General features: G+C 44.0%; 1 protein-coding gene across 1 annotated transcript in view; it reads right to left on the bottom strand.

Annotated features, from left to right (window-relative positions):
* Window positions 1–23,081, bottom strand: part of nphs1 (NPHS1 adhesion molecule, nephrin) — a 156,389-nt gene that overhangs the window by 116,857 nt on the left and 16,451 nt on the right. Inside the window, exons 3-5 of the mRNA XM_042107343.1 lie at window positions 16,056–16,178; window positions 15,169–15,291; window positions 6,988–7,069 (exon numbers count right to left, since the gene is read on the bottom strand). Of these exons, the coding sequence (XP_041963277.1) occupies window positions 6,988–7,069; window positions 15,169–15,291; window positions 16,056–16,178 (328 nt within the window). The remainder of the gene's footprint in view (window positions 1–6,987; window positions 7,070–15,168; window positions 15,292–16,055; window positions 16,179–23,081) is intronic.

The following is a 23,081-nucleotide window of genomic DNA, read 5'->3' on the forward strand; positions in this document are numbered from 1 at the left end:
GTCTGGTGAGATACCTCACTCATATTCTCAAAGAACCGGGGTTAAGTAACCTTAAGTTCTTTTTCAAATATTCACTCGGTATCTCACATATATAGATATAGACAACTCCCGCCTTGCAGATACGCTCACCGAAGCAGCTCTCCCACAGACAGATCACAAGGTCACCTAGGTCCACCACTCCTAGAGTGTGCATCCTATCCCGGCTAGTTAGATCCTAGAACCGGATTCACAGTTAAAACAGACTGTGCCAGGGAAGGCCTAGTCACATCAAGTCTGTAAAATCTCAAAAAAGTGTCTGGCGAAGCCCAAGAGGCATAATCTCCTGCAATGATACACCCTTGAATAATGCCCAAGATGTAGCCATGCCCCTGGTAGAGTGCGCACAAACCGCCACCGGAGACTGCAAGCCACTCCTTACATAAGCCAATCCTATAGCGTCCACAAAATTTTGTGTTAACATTTTGAATTTGTATTTTCTGAGATAACTGTTCAATCCCCTTAAATCCAAAATAGGCCGTAGCCGGCCGTCTTTTTTGGGAATCAGAAAGTATCGGGAGAAAAACCCCTGAGTGCTTTGTGACTCTGACCACTCCTTTGCGTAACAGCGACGCAATTTCTTGCTCTAAAACGTGTTCCGTACCCACTCTCGCCACTTATTGGCGAATGCCGTTGAAGGGAGGTGGTTTCCGAGCAAACTGGAGTCTGTATCCCCTGGTGACGGTTCACTGCGCATGCACGCAGTGGCGAGCCTCGGGCTTGACTCTTTGAGCCGAGAGCTATTCCCGACTGAGTTTCGTTTTGAAACTTGTGTGTGGGATGCTTTATTTTTATTTCGTGAACAGGGAGGGTGTACGTGGGGAGTACAGTGCTTTTGCCACTTAACATCAACAATTCTTTTCCCTTTCCCAGACTGAACTTGAGCTGGGGATGGTACAATGTGCGAGGCACCTGAACATGTGCCTCTGTTACACAAGCATGTAAACAAACATTTACAAACATTGTTGAGCAGTCTTCCCTCCCTCGTTTGAGGGGAAGAGGTGAACAGCCCTCCTCCTCCTCCGAAGCCAAAGAAACGTCAGGGCTGTCGTTTGCGTTTCCCTTCGGCGGCCGGGGGCTGGGGTTTCTTCGCTGTAGCAGCCGCCGCTTCTGCAAAGGATTGCTTGCCCCAAGGCTTCGCTCCTGCATGACTGGGGCCAGGGCGCGGTGCCTCCTGCTGCCTAGGCTGAGGTTTCGGCCCGCGGAAGCCCATAGCGGCCGGCCTATTAGTCTGAGCCGCTGGGATGCGATTCACCTGACGAGGCTGCGGTACAAACTTGCGCGGCAGGTTGAAGGCTTCTCTCTCCTTATTTTTATCCTCCGACCGTTTCTGCATTTGACCCACTGCTTCGCCAAAGAGGCCTTTGGGGTCCACTGTGGCGTCCATGAGCTCCGCCTTGTCTTTCTCGGACAGGCTGGAGTGGTTCAGCCATAAACCCCTTTCTCCAGTGACTGACAGTGCCATGACACGACCACAGCCCTGAACACCTCCGCGCACCGAGCGCAAGATGAGGTCGTTGACCACCACAATCACCTCGAAGAGCTCAGGCGTAGCATCACCCTTCATGAGCCGCGACCCCAGTTCCTCCAGCTATTACGCTTGGTATGCGGCGAGGAGCGTAGAGACATTGAGTGCCCTCGCACCCTGGGCTGCAGCCCGATAGGAATTCTGGTGGATAGTGAACCGCTCCATTTTCCCAGGGAGGTTGGGCTCCTCCATTCGCTCCACATCATTCCCGTGGAAAGATCTGGCCGAAACATTCGTGGAGAAGGGGGTCATCCTCTGGTCCTTGAGGACTTTGAGCCATGAGGGGAGTGTGGCTTTCTTCTGCGCTTGGCGGAGAGGGAGCCGCTTTCCATCATACAGATCCCGTTGCAGGCCCAGTTCGCCCTGTGGGGCTGGCACAGTCGCGCCGCTGCTCATCGGCAGACCTCCAGGGTGTCGACCTCTGGGACTTTACTGGTGTCACCACCGCCGGACCCAGAGTTCGCTAAGCGTGGGCGCTGAGTGAGGGGGAGGAGGTTGTCCTCCTCATTTGAGCCTCCCAGAAGGGCTGAGGCGGTGAGTAGCTCGGAGACGCTATCATCATTGCCCTCTTCGTCACCTTCCTTTGTCACCTCACCGGCACATATGCTGGGAAACAGCTCCCGAAGGGTGACGTCGGGGGAGAGGGGGTCGTCCTCTTCCAACGATTCAGCCCATGACGCCTTGGCCTGCGGTTGCTGGGAAGCTTCCACGGCCGACGCCTCCATGAGGTTCGGGTCGGAGCCGGTTGAGGCAGCCACCTTAAGGCGCCTTCGCGGTCAGCGAGCGGCAATCCTCGCACCCTTCCGGAGAATTCAAGCTAGCTTGCACATGCTTAACTCCCAGGCAAGCGATGCAGTAGGGATGGGTATCCCGAGCCGATATAAGGAAACCGCAGCCCGATGGGCAATTGCGGGATTCCTTCTTCTCCTCCATGGTACCACGACTGCTGGAAACCACGCGTAACCACAGAGGAATGTCGTGTAAACGATAACTGTAAATGCTAGCTGGGTAGCTAACACTGAGTAACCGTATAGCTGGGAAGCTATTTGATTTTAGCTCAATTCCTGCGAGTGGTAGCTAGTCCATGTTCGGCGGAGGCTATCCTTAATGGGTCCTCCTAGGAACAGTTCAGTGGTTGCCAGCTAGAATCCACCCAAGAGCTGAAGAGGGGAGCTTTCTTGCGATTGCTCGTGAGAAGAGAAGCAGAATGAGGCGAGATGGACGTGTGCGTGTAGATATATATCGGGGGCGTGGCCCCAGCACGGTGCACGCCATTGGTCTGGCTTAGGCAGACGTGGTGTCATTGGAGCTTCTGTGATTGGGCACGCGCGGAGCGCATTCCCATATGTGAGATACCGAGTGAATATTTGAAAAAGAACTCATTGTATTCTTTTCATGACGAGCACTGCTCTATGCTGTTCTATGGTGCTTTCTGCACCTTAGTTGCGCACGCATGTTTTCGTGACGTTGCATAGAAATCCATGTATTGCACTGTTTACATCTCACACACTTCAGGCTGTTGCAGATAGCTCAGGGGAGAGACTCTATGACACTAGGTGATAGTACAGCCTGAGACATGCACAATAAAAAAATTGCTTTAGCATTTTTGTTTTGCTTTTCCCTCCATTGTACCGAACTCGTACCCAGGGCTCGAAATTAACTTTTTTCTCAGGGTCCTGCAGCTGTCCTGAATTCTACTTGGCACTGTCCCGGACTTAAACACCAGTGTCCCAAATTCAAGTTCTTGTTTGTTCCCATTCTACATAATAAACAACATAATGATCAGTAACTTGCATCACTTAATTAACTCGTTCTGGTCCACCATGTCAGTTCTGAACAATTTATTAAAGACCATTTTTATTAACATTAATCAACTGCTGTTTCACGCAACACTTATTTTCAGAGATTGCGCTTTTGGCTCTTTTTTGAGGTTGCACTAGACGTTCATTGTCCATCGTTTTGACGGACAGGGTTGTAAAACATTCCGTCAATAATCTATTTTCACGTGTCTTTAATTTCAATGTCAGTTTGGTGTGAGGTCATGGCCACAGATCTCAGTGAAAACAATAAGTAGCGTGGGAAATTACCACAAAGCTGTCAGATAGGCTACTCTCCTGCCACGCTCTCGCCCTCTTGTGCACACTCAAATGCGTTCCCAATTAAATTAAGTAGCAAAGCGTAGTTAGATCTGCTGCAACTATGTATCTCGATGTAACAAGCTGTTTTGACATTGTAAACGTTCTCTAAGAAGAGTGTAAAGCAGTTTGCAGTAGCCTAAAGTTAACCACAACGTCGTCTATTGCTGGAAAAAATAGCGAGCGGCCTGGTTTAAAGTGCGTGGCGGGCCGGATCTATGATAAACTAATAAATGCTCGGCGGGCCGGATTAAAGTGCGTGCCGGGCCGTAGTTTGGACACCCCTAGCCATAGAACTGCCACAGCGAAATGTCAAATGCTAACTTAAATAATTGTGTTCATTGTTATAGGCTACCTTGCAACACTATCTTTTTGTCAAATCGCAGTTGCGGTAGGCCTAGGCTATTTAGCTCAGCATGATATTGGTGACGTTTGTCTTTCACTGACAGAAAACACGTAGTCAGAGAGGGCTGTCACCTCGTTTTTTTAGAACACCAGTGTAACCTTAGGCCTGCACTATCAGTAAAAATGTTCACAATGTCATGAAAACAAATTTACCTGCCTGCTAGTTAGATAAGTTAACCTCTATATCGGAAAGTGACCCATTAGGCCTACCGCCCGTGCCCTATTTTTGTGTCGGCCTATGAGTCACTTAATATTCATTTAACCAATACGGCGGATTCCTAAGGAAACGCAAGCACCCAGCCCATTTGGGTATCTTACTATATTTGTACCAAAAATAACATTGTAGCCAACAGTGATTTGAAGAGCAGTAGCCTAAACAGTGTTGTAAGGCTGCGTGTACAAAACCGCTTCTTTACAGATCAGATGGCTAACGCTGCTTTTGCCAGCTGCCCGTCACGCCAGGTCAAATTTTGTATATTTTTATTAAGACGAGAAAGATACGTTTAGATTCCCATGTTTAGGAAAAAAGTACCTATTTTGAAATTTGCTTTGCCATTTTTTCTACTGTCCCAGAGTTGTCCCAGACATCATTCTATTGTGTCCCGGAAGCATTTTTTATGGTCCCCGGGACGTCGGGACATCGTTAATTTCGAGCCCTGCTCGTACCGAATCGTGATGTTCGAACCGAGGTATGAACCGAACCGTGACTTCTGTGTACGGTTACACCCCTACTGTACAGGCAATGTATGCTTGTTGCTTTCTGAAATTTTACTAGCTCTGTACACCTTTGTTTGGAATTTTATTCGCCTGTCTGTTTTTGCAAGTTAGTCTGCCTTGCTACAATTTATTGATTTATTGATATTGATTAAATTCCCAAAGAGGCAGGCATATGTTTATTTTTAAAGGCCAGTTATTTCATGGATCACATACCCTTCATCATACCAAGAGATTGGCATGGTTTTATTTCAGTTAGCCTAATAGCTGGTTTGATTTGCATTGAGAGATGATCTTATGGAAAGTACCCCATACATTTGTAACATTAACTTGATATTGGTAATACATTACAAATTGTAGCAAAAATAATTCAGTGGAAATGCATGGATTCCAGTTGCTGCTACTGGAAGAAACTGGAATCCATGCATTTCCACTGAATTATTTTTGGAATCTGATCCCTTATCATACCTGTTCATTCTTACTCGTTGCTCGACTTATCGTGACTAAATTCAAGATGGCTGCAAATGTTAAACTTTGTGAAGATACTGTCTGTATAAATCGTCTTGTAAGTAAACTACCAGTGCTTTTTCAAAGTTCTCAATGTCTCGTTTTAAATGTCAGGGCCCTAGGAAGTCTACCAATGAAGTGTGGAGATACATTGAGCCTCGTAAATGGGTGTAAAACAGTGATTTATTTGCATGGCTAGCCCGATGCCGAAGCACCACTACTGAAAAAGTTGTTGGTAGCATCGGCTAACTAGCGCCAGATTTTGGAGTGCAGGGGACAAGTCGAGATGGGCTATGAGACATACGTTCACACTCGGTATCATGTTTCAATACACTTTAGGTCAATATCACACCGGAATTCTCCTTTAAGTTCTGTGACCAGTCTGTGTTCGTGCCATAGGGTTTGTGCATGATTGTTCAAGGACTGAAAAACAATTGCTTCAGCTCATGGAGCCTTTTCTCTACATTGTAACCTAAATTGTTCATTGCACAAAAAGGTTGCATTTAAAAAAAATTAAATGAGATTAGATTCCCCATGCAAACTTTGAAATTAACAAACTGAACAAAAATGTTGATAGTAATGCATATTGATATTGAAATATTTAAGAATCAGATTAAAATAAGAGTTGCTTAATACATGTAGGCGTATAGGCCTACATAATATTGATCATTTAAATATAAAAATAACATATTTAGGAGGATTGCCCTCGCAAAGAGGGGTGAAAGTCTGTTTGTTTCAAATGAGTAGCCCTCCATATGATTTTGGGTCCTTCAGGTAGCCCTCATTCCCAAAAAGGTTGGAGACCCTTGGTGTAGGCTATTACTGCTTTAATTACTGTTTCAAAAGGGTTATTTAGGTGTATTAAATCACTGTAATGCTGATTAAATTTCACCTAAATATTGATGGGTATTCTTTTTTCTTACTTATTAATCCTACTTATTTTGTTTTTAATATCTTCATATTATCTATGTTTAGGTCTATATTTTCCCAAGAATAATGTGATGTACTTTTGCCTATATAATTTGCTATGTCAATAATTGTTATCCTTTCTACCACGAACTCATCTACAGAGAGCCTGTTCACTTCCTATTAAGCCCCATTGTACCGAATTTGGTTGCAGTTCCACCAGAGTTCCATTGAGGGTGATCGCAGGCAAGTGTCAAATGAATGGGGGTCTATGGAGCTAGACGGCTAAATTTGTCTCTTTCACCTGATTGTCGTTGAAAAATTGCAGATTTTATTGTAGTTTTTGCAAGTTCAATATGGATTATAGGTCGAAAGTTGAATCAACGAGTACTTATGTCCTTTCAATTTCTTACAGGTTGGGTCTTTTTAGAACTAATATGTTCATTTTAAAAAATATAGTACTCAACAGTGTGTATTTTTTGCCTCCCCTTTCGAATGCAACATTCAAATTACTAGACAAAAAATTGTATCCCGAGAAAAGTGGATTTTTCTGCACTCGCCCGCGAGTTCAGGTGTGTTGTCGTTCACATATATGACTGCATAATGTCCGCATGTGTAAGCATCATATTTGAATCACCCGAAGGGTCGGACATCTGTTTGACAAAGATCCGCATATAGTGCAGAGGATGTACTGTATCTGAAAGCAGCTAATAAAACAGTTCAGTTTCTGCTCTAACCATCTCCAAACGCACATACCTCACTTCTGCTTCAGTGTTCATGAGCTTATCCTCTGAGCCAGGCATGGTGTCTATGTCAAGGTCTGTAAGTTGTATTCCATCTAAATCAGAGATAGACAATAAGACCATTATATCATTTAGGCCTATAATTATGTCAAGGCAACACCAACTCACTTTGTCAACTTTTGATAAAGACAACACTTTAAAAATAATTTTTTGGATTGTTAAAATAAAAATGCATTGGATTGTTATTGGAAAATTGTGGACTGGGTGAGATACACATAGCTTACAAATTAAACTACATGAAGTGTCTACTGAGTAAAGTGTTAGACATCCCACATATTTCAGATAGTTATGATAACAGTAGATGCCATCTACAATTGTTTCCAAAATAACCACTATTAGTCTGGTGCACTTCCCTCCGGGGGGCATCGAAAAGGCCAAGCACAACCACAAGCTAAGGATTGAGGATCACTTCACCCCCGACACATGTGGCAAGGCATCACAGATTACAAAACTACTAACCCCACCTCCTTGCCTGATGAGCTGAACCATTTCTATGGCCGCTTTGATAGGGACAACAAGGAGGTGGCTATCAAGGCTGTGGTCTCTGCAGATCACAAGCCCCTCACACTCTCCACCACCGATGTGTGTGTGGCCCTGAGCAGGACGTAGGACTAATGAACGTAAGGCTGCTGGTCCTGATGGTATCTCTGGACCTCAGGGCCTGTGCAATGCAGTTGACTGAAGTTTGGACTGATATGTTTGGACTGACATATTTAATCTATCACTAGCCCAGGCAGCTGTCCCCGCATGCTTTAAAACCATTGTGCCAGTCCACTGCAACAAGCCTTAATGACTTCCGTCCAGTTGCACTCACCCCTATCATCATGAAATGCTTCGAGAGGCTGGTCCTGGCCCACCTCAAGACCTGCTTACCACCCTCACTGGACCCCTTCCAATTTGCCTACCATTAGAACAGGAGCACAGAGGATGCCATATCTACAGCACTTCACTCTATCCTGTCCCACGTGTATGTGAGAATGCTGTTCATTGACTTCAGTTCAATATCATCCCATCCAAAATGATCACCAAACACAGTGAACTGGGCATCAATACCTCCCTCTGTAACTGGATTCTGGACTTCCTATCTAACAGACCTCAGTCTGTTAGGTTAGATGACCACACCACCTCAACCATTACCCCGAACACCGGCGTATCACAGGGATGTGTGCTGAGCCCTCTCCTTTACTCCCTCCTCAACTACCTATACCTGTACATGGCTCTAACACCATTGTCAAGTTTGCAGCCGACACTACGGTGATTGGTCTCATCAGCAACAATGTTGAGATGGACTACAGGGAGGAAGTCCAGCACCTAACATCGTGGTGCAATGACAACAACCTGGCTCACAACACCAAGAAGACCAAAGCTAGCACACACACCCCCATTCTCATCAACGGGACTAAGGTGGAGCGTGTTACATCACGTTTCTGGGTGTCCATATCTCTGAGGACCTCTCTTGGACCCTCAACACCTCTATCCTGATCAAGGAGGCTCACCAGCATCTCTTCTTCCTGAGGAGATTAAAAAAGGTCCACCTGTCTCCCCAGATCCTGGTGAACCTTTACCGCTGCACCATCGAGAGCATCCTCACCAACTGTGTCACAGTATGGCATGGCAACTGCTCTGCTTCTGACCGAAAAGTACTGCAGAGGGTGGTGAACACTGCCAAATGCATCACCGGTTCCTCACTCCCCTCCATCGAGGCCATCCAGGGCAAGAGATGCTTGTGTAAGGCGCACAGCATCATCAAAGACTGTTCTCTCCCCAACCACAGACTGTTCACCCATCTCCCCGCCGGGAGGCGTTACAGGTCTCTTCCCACGAGAACCAGTAGGTTCAGAGGAAGCTTTTTTCCTGCGGCTGTCACCCTACTGAACTCTAGCTCTGCATCCAGATGATAACCAACCAAGTAAGCCCCCCCAGCCCAGTGCCTGTTGAAGTGTCCACGACCATGGCAACCTTGCCAGGGACAACAAGGTGGCGGACATTGTGCAGACTTTTGCCCCTCAACAGACCCCCACCCCGCTGGACAATTGTACTGCCCTATCCCACCCATAGTGTTCTATTTATTTATGAATTTACATACTTTAATTGCACTTAAAGATAGCCATATTCGACTGCTCTTCATACTATTCACCCTGCACATACACTCACACCATATTTGTTCTGTTTTTCTTATAATATATTCTGTTAAAGCTGCAGTTGGCAAGATGTTTTTGATCATATTCACTGAAACCGACACAATGCTCCAACAGAACAACATAAATCAGCCGGTTTTAGAAAAATACGCACTTCTACCTCAACCTAGAGCCTGTTATTTGTTTTGCAAATATCCACAGCTCCCGGTTCTTCTGGTCTAATCAGAGCAGGGCTGTGTGAGATCTGACTGTCAATCACAGTCTGGTGCGCACAGGGGGTCAGGATTAGAAGGGTCAGCCACTTCGCATGGCATTTGGCCGCCGACATTTTTGAAAACATGGCGTTTCATGGTTGCAACTTCCGGCACCAGTTTTTACATGCTGATTGGTAGATGACAGCTCATGCACGAGTTTAGTGTTGGGCACGAGCGTCCTCGTGCGTCCACGTTGGTTTGCATTTCTGGAAGACGACAAATAAAATAACTACCTACTTGAATTAAGCTACTGATACTTGACTTAATGCCTACATGGTTAGGCTGTATTATATCGGTTTTTGTGGTAAATAATATCCTGATATGACATTTACTTTTTCTTTTATTTGCCTTATGTGTGGGTTGACAAGGTAACTGACTATGACCATTTTAGCAGATGCATAGCAATGACCTATATCCAATTATTAGCCTACTCATTGTGTTCTGTATGAAAACTATTTTAAAACGCACAGACTTAGTTCCTACCTGTAGTCCATGACAATGCAACGTCTTGATCATGTAACCTACTGTATGTCTCCCCAAGTGATTTAAAACGAAACAAATGTCAATGACTTTGAATTTAGTTTGCTTTCTTGCAACATTGACATGACTAAGCTATGCATTTGATTTAAATGGCCAGGCTTCCAGTCGAGGCAAAAGCCAAATATCCAACAACAGTTGCAGACTCTTGAAATGCCTGCTCGAACCACAATACCCGAGGGATGTGCGCTTCTATCGGTAAGTTTAACTTGCGTTGGCTTAATTTCGTCTGCCTGCAAATGTAGCCTAGGTTTAACGAGCTGCAAATTCACACTGGTTGCAGCAAAAATCCCAGCTATCCACACGTTTCTTACATCACATGTCTACTTAATTATAGTCATTTTCGTTGGATAGCCTATTGCGTAATAGGCCTACAACCTGTCCAAATATAGCATTTAGGAATCATTATTTGTGTAGCATAAAGTGACTCAATATTGATTTGCATTGTTTATTATCACATATGAACACCACATTAAATAACCTAGGACTTCAGAGACAATGCAAACTTCTACCACCATTCACAAAATGTTATCCCAACCAATTAAATAAATTTGCGCTCATAACAAGGTCAAGTGAAGCGCGTTCCCGAACAACTTCCTCTGAGGGAATGTCCAATCTTTATCAACGACATACCGTTGTACCTTACGTTGTCTCTGTAACGTGGAATCTAATAGGTTAATTCTAGCTGGTGCCGGAAACGAACACCCATGAAACGCCATTTTCATAAAGATGGCTGCAGTCAATTTCAAACTTTTTTGGCTGAAGTAGCTAGCCTAGCATGGGCCATTGAAATGAATGGGGGCGGGACTTAGTCACTCTCTCCAGTTATATATAATACCTCCATGGGTGCGCACTGATGAGCACAGACTCGATGAGAGGGTGCTCGGTGGTAGTGGGGGAGGGGCATGAGAGTTTGAAAATCAAAATTCTAAATTTTGGCTAAATCCCCTCAATCCGTCAGACTTGCCAACTGCAGCTTTAATACACTGCATCTATATTATTCTTACTAATCTTATAACGTTACTGCTACTACACTGCACATATCAGAGTTTCCGCTAGAACAAAAATGGTTCGTTTTCCGGACATTTTGACGATATGCCGGTTAGTCAAGTTGAGGAAAACTGGAGACAGGCTATGTAGCTTAAAGAATGACATAATCAGGCCGTATAGAATGCAACATGTTCATTAGCCTAACTTATACATGCCTAAAAAGATCTAGCCAGTATCTATGTTTTCATGGACAGCAAGAATCCGCTTCGTTCGTTGTTTTAAAAAGGCTACGTTGTTTGTTGCTGCTACCCAAGTGGTTCAACTGTTTAACTTGCACAGATGCGCACACACAAGAATGAGCGCTCACACCACTACCCCCTAAGGTTAATCTCCTTTATTTGATAACAATAAATTAAGAAATATTTCCTATTCTGGGAAATGTTTAGTTTCTTTTTCTTTCGGTCCGCGGTTCAATGATATTATTTGATTGTGCCGGAAATTATCCGCGGACCAGCAATCTCCTCGTCGAGGAGGCCCTAACCCTGCAGATCATAGACAGAGAAAGCATAGACCTACTGTATGCTTTGGGTACAGAACACAGTTGGATGTCCAGTGTACCATGGGTGTGTCTACACGGAGAATGACAGTGTCTTGGAGCAGCCACACCCCCCGCAACTCCATTTCCAACGTCACTGCTATGCCCGACACTTCTGCTTTTTTATCTGGTGGTGGTGGAGCTGACCGGACATCTGAGGCTTCAGACGTTACCAATTTATCATCACCAATTTACCATTTTAAGCGTGCGCTTCCTATTTGAAATGCAGCATACTTTCAAATGGTAGAGCCTGTTCATTTAAAAACATAGCCAGAGGACGTATTGCATTAATATATGCTTACATTAGGCTTATTCTCAAATTCAGATTGCTTAGGGGTACAGGATTATTAGCCAATTTCAATCGGACAATTTGACCGGGGAGATTTAATTTCTTTTTTTTTCCGGCCAATGTCCGGTAATTACCGGACAACGGCAACCCTGGCACATATCTGTACATGTTGCTCATACATTGTTCATACTAAATAGACATTCATTTTCTCGTATTTGAAACGTGATTTACAAATGCCCAGAGCCGTTGATTAGGCGTTATGAATGTCTATCAAATGCGTCTGTATGTAGCTCATAATGGCTTCGGTGTGTCGCCATCGTCTTGCTGCTCTCCCTCCGTTCTGTGATTGGTTCCTTCGTTGAGGTGAAAACAAAGTCCATGGAATCCAGGCTGCATAGTAGAGGTCTGCACTCCCGCGGTAGACCCGCGGGTCTCGACGCAAAAGAGTGCGGCGCGGGACAACTTTTGAAAGCTCTTTGCGGGAGCGGGCGGGATGAGAGAGGTGCGTTCGCGGGTGCGGGACAAAACCGATGATTCACTGCACTCCCGCAAATTAAATATGTACGTAAAATTAAATATGGAAATGATTAAAGTACTGTTCATAACTATAGTTCAGCTGGATGTTCTGTTAGGCAGCATTAAAAAACGGGGTTTAAGCATAACTGAAGGATAGCAGGCCTATAGCCTATATTGTCGTTTACGTGGGTTCAATTTGTTCCTGCTGCTCATTGTCAAAACTCAAAAATCGAAATCAAAGGAAGAGGGCACCAGACTAGGCCTACTTCAGTTGTTAGCCTACATTCAGAACCAAGAAACTGACATCTGGAGTCTTTCTCAGGTGTGTGTGCTCCTTTCGTGAGACAGAAAAAAAAAACTGAATAGACTATCCCTCCTGCATGCGGGCTTTAGCGGGCGGGAGCGGGACATCATGTTACAGATGCGGGCGGGAGCGGGACTAAAAATGACACATTAATGCGGGAGCGGGCAGGAGCGGGACAGAATATTGCGGGAGCAGGCGGGAGCGGGACTGAAAAATCAGTCCCGCGCAGACCTCTACTGCCTAGCAGCTAGAATAAAATCGCGTGTAAGGCAGCATGGGAAAGCCCAGGTTACTTGTAGTCTGCACAATGACACTAAAGTTGAATCTAATCTAATCTTGTGTATTCCCACTGGATTTGATATTAAAAATTTATTTTCTTGCTTTAATTGATTTCACTTTGTGTATATTGTTAATATTGTTGATTGTACTGAATCACTTTGTCTATATTGTTAACATATTTATACTCCATTTTCACAATTTTGTGATGTCATGACTTAGACGCTGCATAATTTGCATACCATGAACACACTAAGTTGCCTATTATGATTTTACAGTGGTGTAATGAATTTAGAGGGCGTGTAAGATAGCGATTTTTGGATCATGCACCAGACCACGCCTTATGTCGCTAATTGCCACACCCCTGGGCGCAAGGTTTAATAAACGTGGAGCGCAAAATCCTTCACTTCATTGACTTCATTAAGATAAGAATAAGCCTTGCGTTGCACTTTGCGCCACCTTGCGCCAAGTGCACAATAGGGTCCCTTGTCTCTCTCAGACAACAGTTCAGCGAATATTTTCCTGTGATGCAGAAGTGAACAAGTTATACTCAGAGATATAGAAACATGCCCCCAATGGATGGAAACGTTGACATGCATCAAGATAAAAAGTTATATGTCATCTGTTATATTTCAAATGTCACATGTCACGCAGTTGCACTTTCTCATCACAATATTTCAGTCACTGAAAGCTAGTGTTGCATCAATGTCATTTGGTGACACTACACCATGACCACTAAGATGAGTATTGAGTTATGGCTTCAAACGAAGTCCTTAATTACAGTGCATGAAAATGCACTGTACTGTTCTTCCTAGGCTTCTTATTATTGTTCCGCTTACCACTTTTTCCGCACGCAATTTCTCTTGAACAGTTTAGCTTCAAAACTTCATTCAAACTTTGTAACGTAGGTCTTCAAACAGATCGGGTTGCTATGTCTTTTCAACTTTGAAACTTTTATACTTTTTAAACTATTAAAGAAAAACTTTTTAAAAATCCCCATAGACTTAACATTGCCGATTATGACATCATAATACGGCCATTAAGCAATTAGAATCCTATGTCAGGTGTTCAGGCCACCTGCAGCCTCAGGCTTTAAGCATACAATCTGGGTCAATTAAGACTACACATCCTATTCAACTGTTTCCTCTGCCCAAAATTGTTTCAAAATAAAAGTCCTCACTACAATAATCCACTGTTAAACAAGGTAACCCATTAAACTACTGAACTTTTTACATTCAACTTTTAAACGGTCTACTTTTAAACTATCATTAAACTATCTATTAAACTAGCTGTCTATCAACAACTTTTAACTTGTCATCAACTATGTCAACACCTGTCATCAACTATGACTCCTACCCACTGTAGCTAGTTAGCATGGTTAACATGTTAACATTGCTAACATTGTTAGCATTTTTAGCAAAAATGATAAGCTAGGTTAGCTAAGTCACATGGTTAGCATACTTAGCATGTTAGCATGCTAGTTAGCATAGTTAGCATAAGTACTAAAAATGATTAGCTAGGTTAGCTAAGTCACATGGTTAACATAGTTAGCATGTTAGCATTGCTAGCATAGTTAGCATGTTTAGCAAAACTGCTAGAAAACGTTAGTTAAGTTTGCTAAGTAGCATGGTTAACATAGTTAGCATTGCTAACATGTTTAGTAAAACTGCTAGAAAACGTTAGCTAAGTTAGCTAAGTAGCATGGTTAGCATGTTAGCATTGCTAACACTGCTATAAAACATTAGCTAAGTAGCATGGTTAGCATAGTTAAAAATCTTAGCATAACTGCTAGCAAACATTAGAGCCATTCCAACTTTCAGTTATCGTCAAATATCTACCTATACACAGCCATTAAACTATTTAAATATCAACATTCATTCAACTTCCAGTCTGTCAACAACTTTTAAACTATTTACCTTCAACTTTTAAACGGTCTACTTTTAAACTATCTATTAAACTAGCTGTCTATCAACAACTTTTAAACTATCTACTGTCTATCAACAACTTTTAAACTATCTACATTCAGCTTTTAAACAGTCTACTTTTAAACTATCAACTTTTATTAAGCTATGCAACCACCATGTCTATCCTAGCATCACCGTAGTAACCATCTCTGTATTATCTGTTTTAACTATACATGATATTTTACATCACAACTTTAGCATTTTCATGCACTGGTAATTCCTTGGAATTGCATTTCTAGTTGGGATTGCTGGTGTTACCAAGATAACTTACCTTTGAACAGAGTAATTTCTGCTGCAGGTTTAGCATCAGTAGCCATGCACTTCACTGAGTACTCTTTACCTGCAACCCATGTCTCAGATGACTCCAGTTCAATTTGTAGCTTTAAGGGAGGAACTAACAAACAACCAGCAAGAAAGTAAAGACGTGGTCAGAAAAAAATGTGTATTCATTTTTAATGTGACAACAGGGATGTTTATATCACACAAAGCTAAGAGTATTTTGCACATCTGTAATCTGGTGGTTTAATACAATGTTTTGCTATGTGAGAAAGGCAGGGACCAGTCCGTTACAATAGTCTGCCAGTTTTGCTAATGGGTTTTAGAGACGGCACTGCTGTGTTGTATTTGTTAATAAGGGATGGGATATGATATCTGGGTGATATTTTTCTGCAGCTGCTGTGTCTTGACATGTTAAAGGTTGTATCAGCGATAGCGGGGATACGTCACTTCTGTTGATGTTCAAACAAAACAGAGAGCTAGCTCGCTACTCCCTCCCCCTCCCTCCTATGCAATTAAAACTCCTAAACTCCTTCGCATCTCATCGGTTATTGGTTGAAACACTTTATTTTGCTTTTGAGGGGTTGGCAACCCTTGTTGGTAGCAATTGTTTTTGTGTACAGATCTCGAGCCTAGGCTGCCTACAGAGACGCATTTTTTTGACAGCCTTCTTATGGGGCAGGCAGCTAGCGGATCGTTAGGAAAGATTAGATAAATGTGATAATTTATGTTTGGGTCTTTTTTTGGGCCTGAAAGCACAAAGAACTGCTTAACCTTCTTTTCAGCTCAAAAAAGTTTTAACCTACACACAAAACTAGACCATCATGCCTACTGTATTTTGATTGAATTTGGAGCATGCAGTAGTAACAATATTCTGCTTACCCTGTACATTTAGCCATACAGTTTGTGAGATGATTGCTGGACTGCTCTCTGACTGTCCAACTTGGCATTCATAAGGGGCATCATCCTCCAAGGCCACATCCTCAATCAGCAAATGGTATTCCCCTTTAAAGTTAAGGCATCTAGTTAAAGTCTAATCATACCAACAAACAATCATTACACAACCGACAGTTGTCATGTGATATTTGCATACATTTTATCCTTTATTCTGTGTTTTGTAAATGCTACTCTAATTCAGACCATAAACATGTTATGTCATGCTATGCCTTTCAAACATACTGTATACAGTATAGTTATTGAGAGACAGATCTAAATCAATCAAGCATCTCTCTACATTGTTTTATCACCATGCATATGTAATTCAACATGTTGAAAGCAAGTCCCCCGCAGTGTTGAAGAGATCAGTCGTCCCCCTCACTTTTGATAAGGAAAAAAGCCTTATAGGTACGGCAAATAAATAATAACCTATAGGTTTATGCTATGTAAAACTCCCCATTAACAGCATCACATCACTAACCACAGCTAAGACTGCACAATATCGTATTCACTCTGTTGGATATCTGAAGCCAGTTTGTCTACTTAGATACTGTAAATCCTCAAATTATGGTCGGGGTCTTAAGACAAAGTACAGGCCTTTAGGGGCAGAATTGTATTCGAGACAGCCCTTTATTTCTTATGCAAGTTTTATTTTGAGACATGCGTTTCTTGGAGCGGCATGCTGGTAGGCCTTCAAAAGCATCACATTTTCGGTTTAGTTTGATATTTAATTTACTTTTGGACTGTTTGATTATATTGTTAAATGTTGGGACTGATGGGCACTGAAATCTGGGGAGGTATTTGATGATCACTATTACATTCCATGTTGAAAGAGTGTCGGGATTTCAAACAAACCATCCTGTTTCATGCGTTCATTGAACGTCTGTCGGTGCTGTAATGGAAACCTTATTGCGTAGCCAAGTAGCCTATTAAGTTATTTTTAAATTATGCATGATTTACTTTTTATTAATTTCGTAGGCTGGAATGCCTCGAGTCGCGGCAACAATTGTGTTTAAATGTAGTAGCGTGTTTCAGCCTCTGGCGAGCTCTGGCAAGGCGGCAAGCGACTGAGCTTGAGAGCGACATGTTGGAGAACCAGCTGGAAAGTCAGTGGCCGAATGCACGCAAGAGTTGTATACATAAGAAACACCCAGAGTTTGGGGGTGCCAAAACGGGTAACTCTCCCCCTATCGCGCATAAATGACACGGGGGAGAATTCTGGCAGGATGAAATATGCGTATTACACGTTTTTTGACTTTACGCACACACTTGGGTTAATTCCCCTCTTAGTGTATTGTTGTGCCTATACAGTGTTGGGAGTAACGCGTTATAAAAGTGGCATAATGTAGGCCTAATAGGCCTGATTTGCTGTAACGTGGTAGGCTAATGTAATGCATTACAAAAAAATGCATTTTAACCCGAAATTAAGTGGTATTTTGTTTTTATAAGCATATACAAATTCGGCAACAATGTCGCGAGATCAACAGAGGAGAAAAATCGGTGTAAATTGTAGAATGTTATCTCCTGTCAGGCCTAGGCTAAGCTACTTTCAAGATGATTGTGGCTGCAGCAAGTCGGACTCTACATTTGCTACATGGACATAAAGGCCTGCTTGAGCATATGGAGGCAGAACATTCATTCATATCACAGAGGGTAGGCCTCGGACTCTGGGTGGACTGGGTGGAATGCCGCCTAGATTAAAAAAGTTAAAGCAGATAGGCTACACACCTTCCAAAATCGCCTATTTTCCGTTGTATGTTGACAGCTGCTGGACTGGACGGTGGAAGAATAACGATTTTTTTCTCTCAATTAGCCTACTGTAACTGTGTGTCAACCTGGCGTTCGTTAGGACCGCACCACTGTCGGAGGGACCGCTCATAAACTCCCCTTAATTGCTGCAAATATTGTAGATTATGTTGATGGTTGATCTGGCAACCATCCCTAAATCCTAAAAGGAGATGACGTTAAGGGGCCTGGGGGAATTGTGGGTAGAGGTCTGTGGGATGTAGAGCTACCTGCATGTTAATAAAAGCTACTTCGCTTTTACAGCGTATACGTTAAGTGTCTGTTTCCACACATCTACATGGTGTCAGAAGACAGCCTGCATTTAAAATGACTCAAGGTGTTGCATGAACGACGACACAAGAGTGCTGGTGTACTTGACTATTCATGTTAATCCTTGGGTGTAGTAGTGCATACACAACCACTAGGTGTAGTAAAACATAAACAACCACTAGGTGGCAGTACATCCTGTAACATCTTCCTTTTACATAATACAAGTTATGCTACCTGTATAACTGAGGCATACTGAATACAAAACGAAATAGCATAAGGCACAGAACTTAGGCCTACTGAATACAACAATACAAACCGAAATAACATGTTCCACCACACTGGCAACAAACAGAATACAGTTGTACACTTGTCTCTCCTTTGTTTTTTTTTTATATAGTGTACAAACAAACTATTCAAAGATCAAGTCTGTTTGGACGGCTGGGCTGTCGACATGCCTAGGTGGGGAAGCGCATGGTGTGTGACCACCAGGCTCCACGATGGGTGACTCTGGCCCCTTTTGGTTCATGGGGAGCTCCTCCCTCAGCTCCTTCAGTAAGCTTCTCTGCAGATGACTTTCTGAGTGTTGTGGTGTAGTTGGCTCTGCCGGCCGCAGATCTACCCTGTTTCTGTGGTATCGCGATCCCTCTACCTCGACCAGGTAGGACCGTGGGGCGACCCTCTGCACGCAGGATCCCCGTCTCCAGATGCCTGTCCGATCACCAGGCATTGGCTTCATTCGTACCCCTTGGCCTACCGTGAGCTCTGGTAGGTCCTTCGCTGAGCTGTCATAGCTGGCTTTGGAGATCTGCCTCCTGTGACACAGCTTTTCCAACACAGCTTGTTGGCCACTGGTAGCGCTGTCTTAAGACGCCTTGACATCAGGCGCTGCGCCGGACTACTGTCCATCCCTTCGGTCGCCGTGTTGCGCCACTGCAGGATCGCTTTTCAGGCTCATGGTGAGCTTTCTTGCATAAGTTCTTTGCCATCTTGACTGCGGCTTCAGCTTTGCCATTGGCCTTGGGGTGATGCGGAGATGACATGATGTGCTCAAACTCGCAGTCTTCTGCAAACCGCTTAAACTCGAGGGATGAAAACTGAGGACAAGCCGATCAGGCCGCCCATGGCGAGCGAACTGTGCTTTGCAGCGCTTGATCGTGGTTTCAGCCGAGAGATCTGGGAGGAGATCAATCTCCCAGAAGTCCGAATAATGATCCACTATCAGGAGAAAGTCTTTGCCATTCTGTTGAAAGAGGTCAGTGCTAACTATCTGCCATGGGCGTGTTGGCAGTTCGTGGGACATCATAGACTCTTTCTGCTGGGTAATGGCATACTCATTGCAGACTGTGCACTTGCCTACAAAGTCTAAGATTTCAGCTCGCATCCCTGGCCAATACAGCGTGTCACGTGCTTGCCTGTAACAGGCCTCACCCCCTATGTGGCTTGAGTGTACCCTTACCAACATCTCATGACGCAGGGCTTTAGGGATAATAACCCTGTCTGAACAGCACTCCATTTTGAACACTGAGCTCCTCCTTGTACGCCCAATATTCTCTCACCTTCAGTTCTGCATCTTCTTTGAGGTCAGGCCAGCCTCATGGCGACTGGGACGTTGCAGGGGGCACTCTGAACTGGCTGAACTGCCGTAATTAGCTGAAAGTGCACCACCCCTGGGACGGATTCTACTGGAGCAGTGAAGACCTCCCGATACCTCTCAATGAGAGCCTCCCTTTTCAAAAACCCAGCATGGGTGCTACTGTCCACTGTGTTCAGGCTTGCTGGGATGGTGAACTGCATAAGTCTGAGGCACTCGCATGTAGACCCCGAAAGCAGGGGCTGCTGACTGGTTTCGACTATCTCAAACTGTAGGGCGTGTTTGCAGCCTCGCACAACACACTCATGGAGGTCATCAACTGACCTGAGTAGAGCTTGAGCTTGGTGCTGCTTGGCATGAGTTTAACTTGTGGTGCGATTCGCATCTTGTCTCTCAGGCTCATGACGTCACAGGTGGCTCCCGAGTCTAGCTGACATTTTTGCTTAATGCTATTCAATAAAAGCGCAGCAAACCACTTTTTTCCTTTGGGCCCAACGGCCCCAATGCTTTCTGTTGAGAAGAGATCATCTCCACTACCGTCTGTTTCCTGGGATGCTATTGGATTCTCCATGGAGTGAACATGAGCAGGTGCCTCCAATCCCCTGGTTTTCATGCACACACGAGCAAAGTGGTTAGCTGTACCACAGGCTTTGCACACTTTTCCATTAGTAGGACAATGCTCTCGCCCTCTCTGATGATGCACACCACAGTATCTGCATGCACAGACACTGCCTGTGGCTGTAGCTGCGCTGTATTTCTTCTGCTGCTTCCCGGTAGCATAGGGAATTTTCTTTGATGACTGTCTGAATGCTGCATTGACGCTATCTGTATGTGGCCTTTCTTGTTCCATGGACCTCAATGTCATGTCCGTCAACTCTGCAGCTCGGCATATTTCTATGGCTGTAGTCAGTGTCAGACCTTTCTCTCTCAACAACCGTCTACGCGTGCCCTCATTGGTAATGTCAAGTACTACTTTATCCCTAATCACTCGCCCCTGAGAGCCCCATAGTCACAGGTTGCTGCCTTTTTTCCTCAAACGGGTAACAAAATTGTCAATGGACTCACCATCCTCCTGTTTGCAACAGCCGAGAACATATCGCTCATATATTACGTTCTTGGCCTGTTTGAAGTACTCCCCTAATTTATCCAGAATGGTCTTCACATTGCCGCGCTCGTCCTCTGTTAACTGCAGGTTGTGCTTGTATGTGTGAATGTATGTCGCCATTCTGGCCCCATTAGACTCCTCAGAGTGGCGGCTTGGAATGCTGAAGTTGCCTCTACCAAATCCACAGCCAAACTGTAATCTTCAAATTCAGCCCTGAAGATGTCCCAGTTTCTGCTCCAGTCTCCGCTGAGCTTCATTGGACTGGGGGGCGGGATCGGGTAGTTGTATGCCATCTCATTCACAAATCTTCGTTATCCACGGAGCCAAAACTAGCTCGTTAGCCTGTAACGCTAGCTAGTAATACTGTGCTAAACTAGTGAAAACAAAATACGAAACGAAATATGCGTGTGCACTCACGGCATAATTGTACTGATGCACCGTCCATTAGCTGTCAATTCGTCGCTTTTATTGAAAGCTATCCCACTTCTGTCACCATGTTGCATGAACGACGACACAAGAGTGCTGGTGTGCTACAAGAGTGCTGGTGTGGTGACTATTCATGTTAATCCTTGGGTGTAGTAGTGCATACACAACCACTAGGTGTAGTAAAACACAAAACAACCACTAGGTGGCAGTACATCCTGTAACACAAGGACTTTGCCGAATTGACCCCCTTGTCTTCGACGAAAACATTGCCGACAACTGGATAAAGTTTAAACGTGAGTGGCGCGTCTACAGCAACGCCGGTTTATCAGCAGCAAGTGAGAAAGTGAAGCCGTACACGTTCTTCAACCTCGCTGGTCCTGATGCACAAGATAAATATGACACCTTCACTTTTGAGGGAGAGGAAGATGCGGAAAATTCCGAAACACTGGTAAAGAAATTTGAAGAGATTTGCCTGTCTGTAAAGAATGTTATCATGGACAGATACATATACAGATACGCATACAATATAACGAATCAAAGGCCGCATGAGACTATTCAGTCATACGTAGCCACGCTAAAAACACTCGCCAAGAAATGTGAATTTGGCACGTTGCAGGATGAATTGATAAGAGATCGGTTAGTATGTGGCGTTCAAAATGACAGCATCCGTGCACAGTTGTTAAAAGAGAAGAAACTAACTTTGGACTTAGCCATTGAAATGTGCATGCTACATAAGCAATCAGAAAAAGGCAATAAAGAACTAAAACAGGGAGCCAGCAGTAAAGAACCACACAAGGAAGAGGTTTGTGCAGTACAACATAACACCTGCTCGAACTGCGGTGGGCGACACACATATGACCGCAGCAGCTGCCCAGCCTTTAACAAGCGCTGCAATGCATGTGGCAAATGGAATCATTTCTCTAAATGATGCAAATCAAGTGGACCACCTGCTCCTCACAGGGCGGGAAACATGCACAAAATCAATGAGCTCGAGACACAATTTGCACATGAGCCAACTGATCTGTTCTTCTGCGAAAGTGTGGAGTCGTCAGCAGAGAAGGGTGAAATATTTGCTGTTCTGTCAACATTTCACACTGGTAAGCAACTGAAAGTAAAGATTGACACAGGAGCCCGGTAATGTTATGTATTATCCAGGGCTATCCTCCTAAACATTGACCGAAATGCCCACATTGACAATAGCCATGTAGTTAATCTTGTGGCTTATGGCGGTGAGGTTATAAGAACTATTGGCATCACTACTGTGAATTTCCCGTGTGGAACACTACAGTTCCATGTTGTGGACAGCAACGTGAAACCTCTACTGGGTCTCATTGATAGCGTCAAGCTAAGCTTTGTGCATCTCGGACCAAATGTGCACACCCTCCAACAGCCGCACCCTCCAACTATGCCTGTCAGAAATTCCACGACTACATATATGGCCGGTCGAGTTGAGTAGGGATCGACCGATATGGATTTTTTAGTACCAATACCGATACCGATTTTTTTCCATCAGCCTTAGCCGATGACCGATACAGGCTGCCGATTTTCTTGAGCCGATATTTGGAGTCGATACTGCTTTTATTTTGCTCCCTCAATTTACATCATACAAATGACACATAATTACACAAATGATGTTAACAATTTAAGAAAGTCTCAATTTAAAAAAGGAACATTTATTGAACTTATGGATGGGTGCACTGGATATGGTTAACTGTGCAAAATGCTTTCATCAAAATCTTACAACACAGCCTTGATGATGCATTGCTTGCTGACTATTAGACATAATTCAGGTCAT

The sequence above is a fragment of the Alosa sapidissima genome, chromosome 10 (assembly GCF_018492685.1).
Source record: "Alosa sapidissima isolate fAloSap1 chromosome 10, fAloSap1.pri, whole genome shotgun sequence".
Classification (NCBI taxonomy): domain Eukaryota; kingdom Metazoa; phylum Chordata; class Actinopteri; order Clupeiformes; family Clupeidae; genus Alosa; species Alosa sapidissima.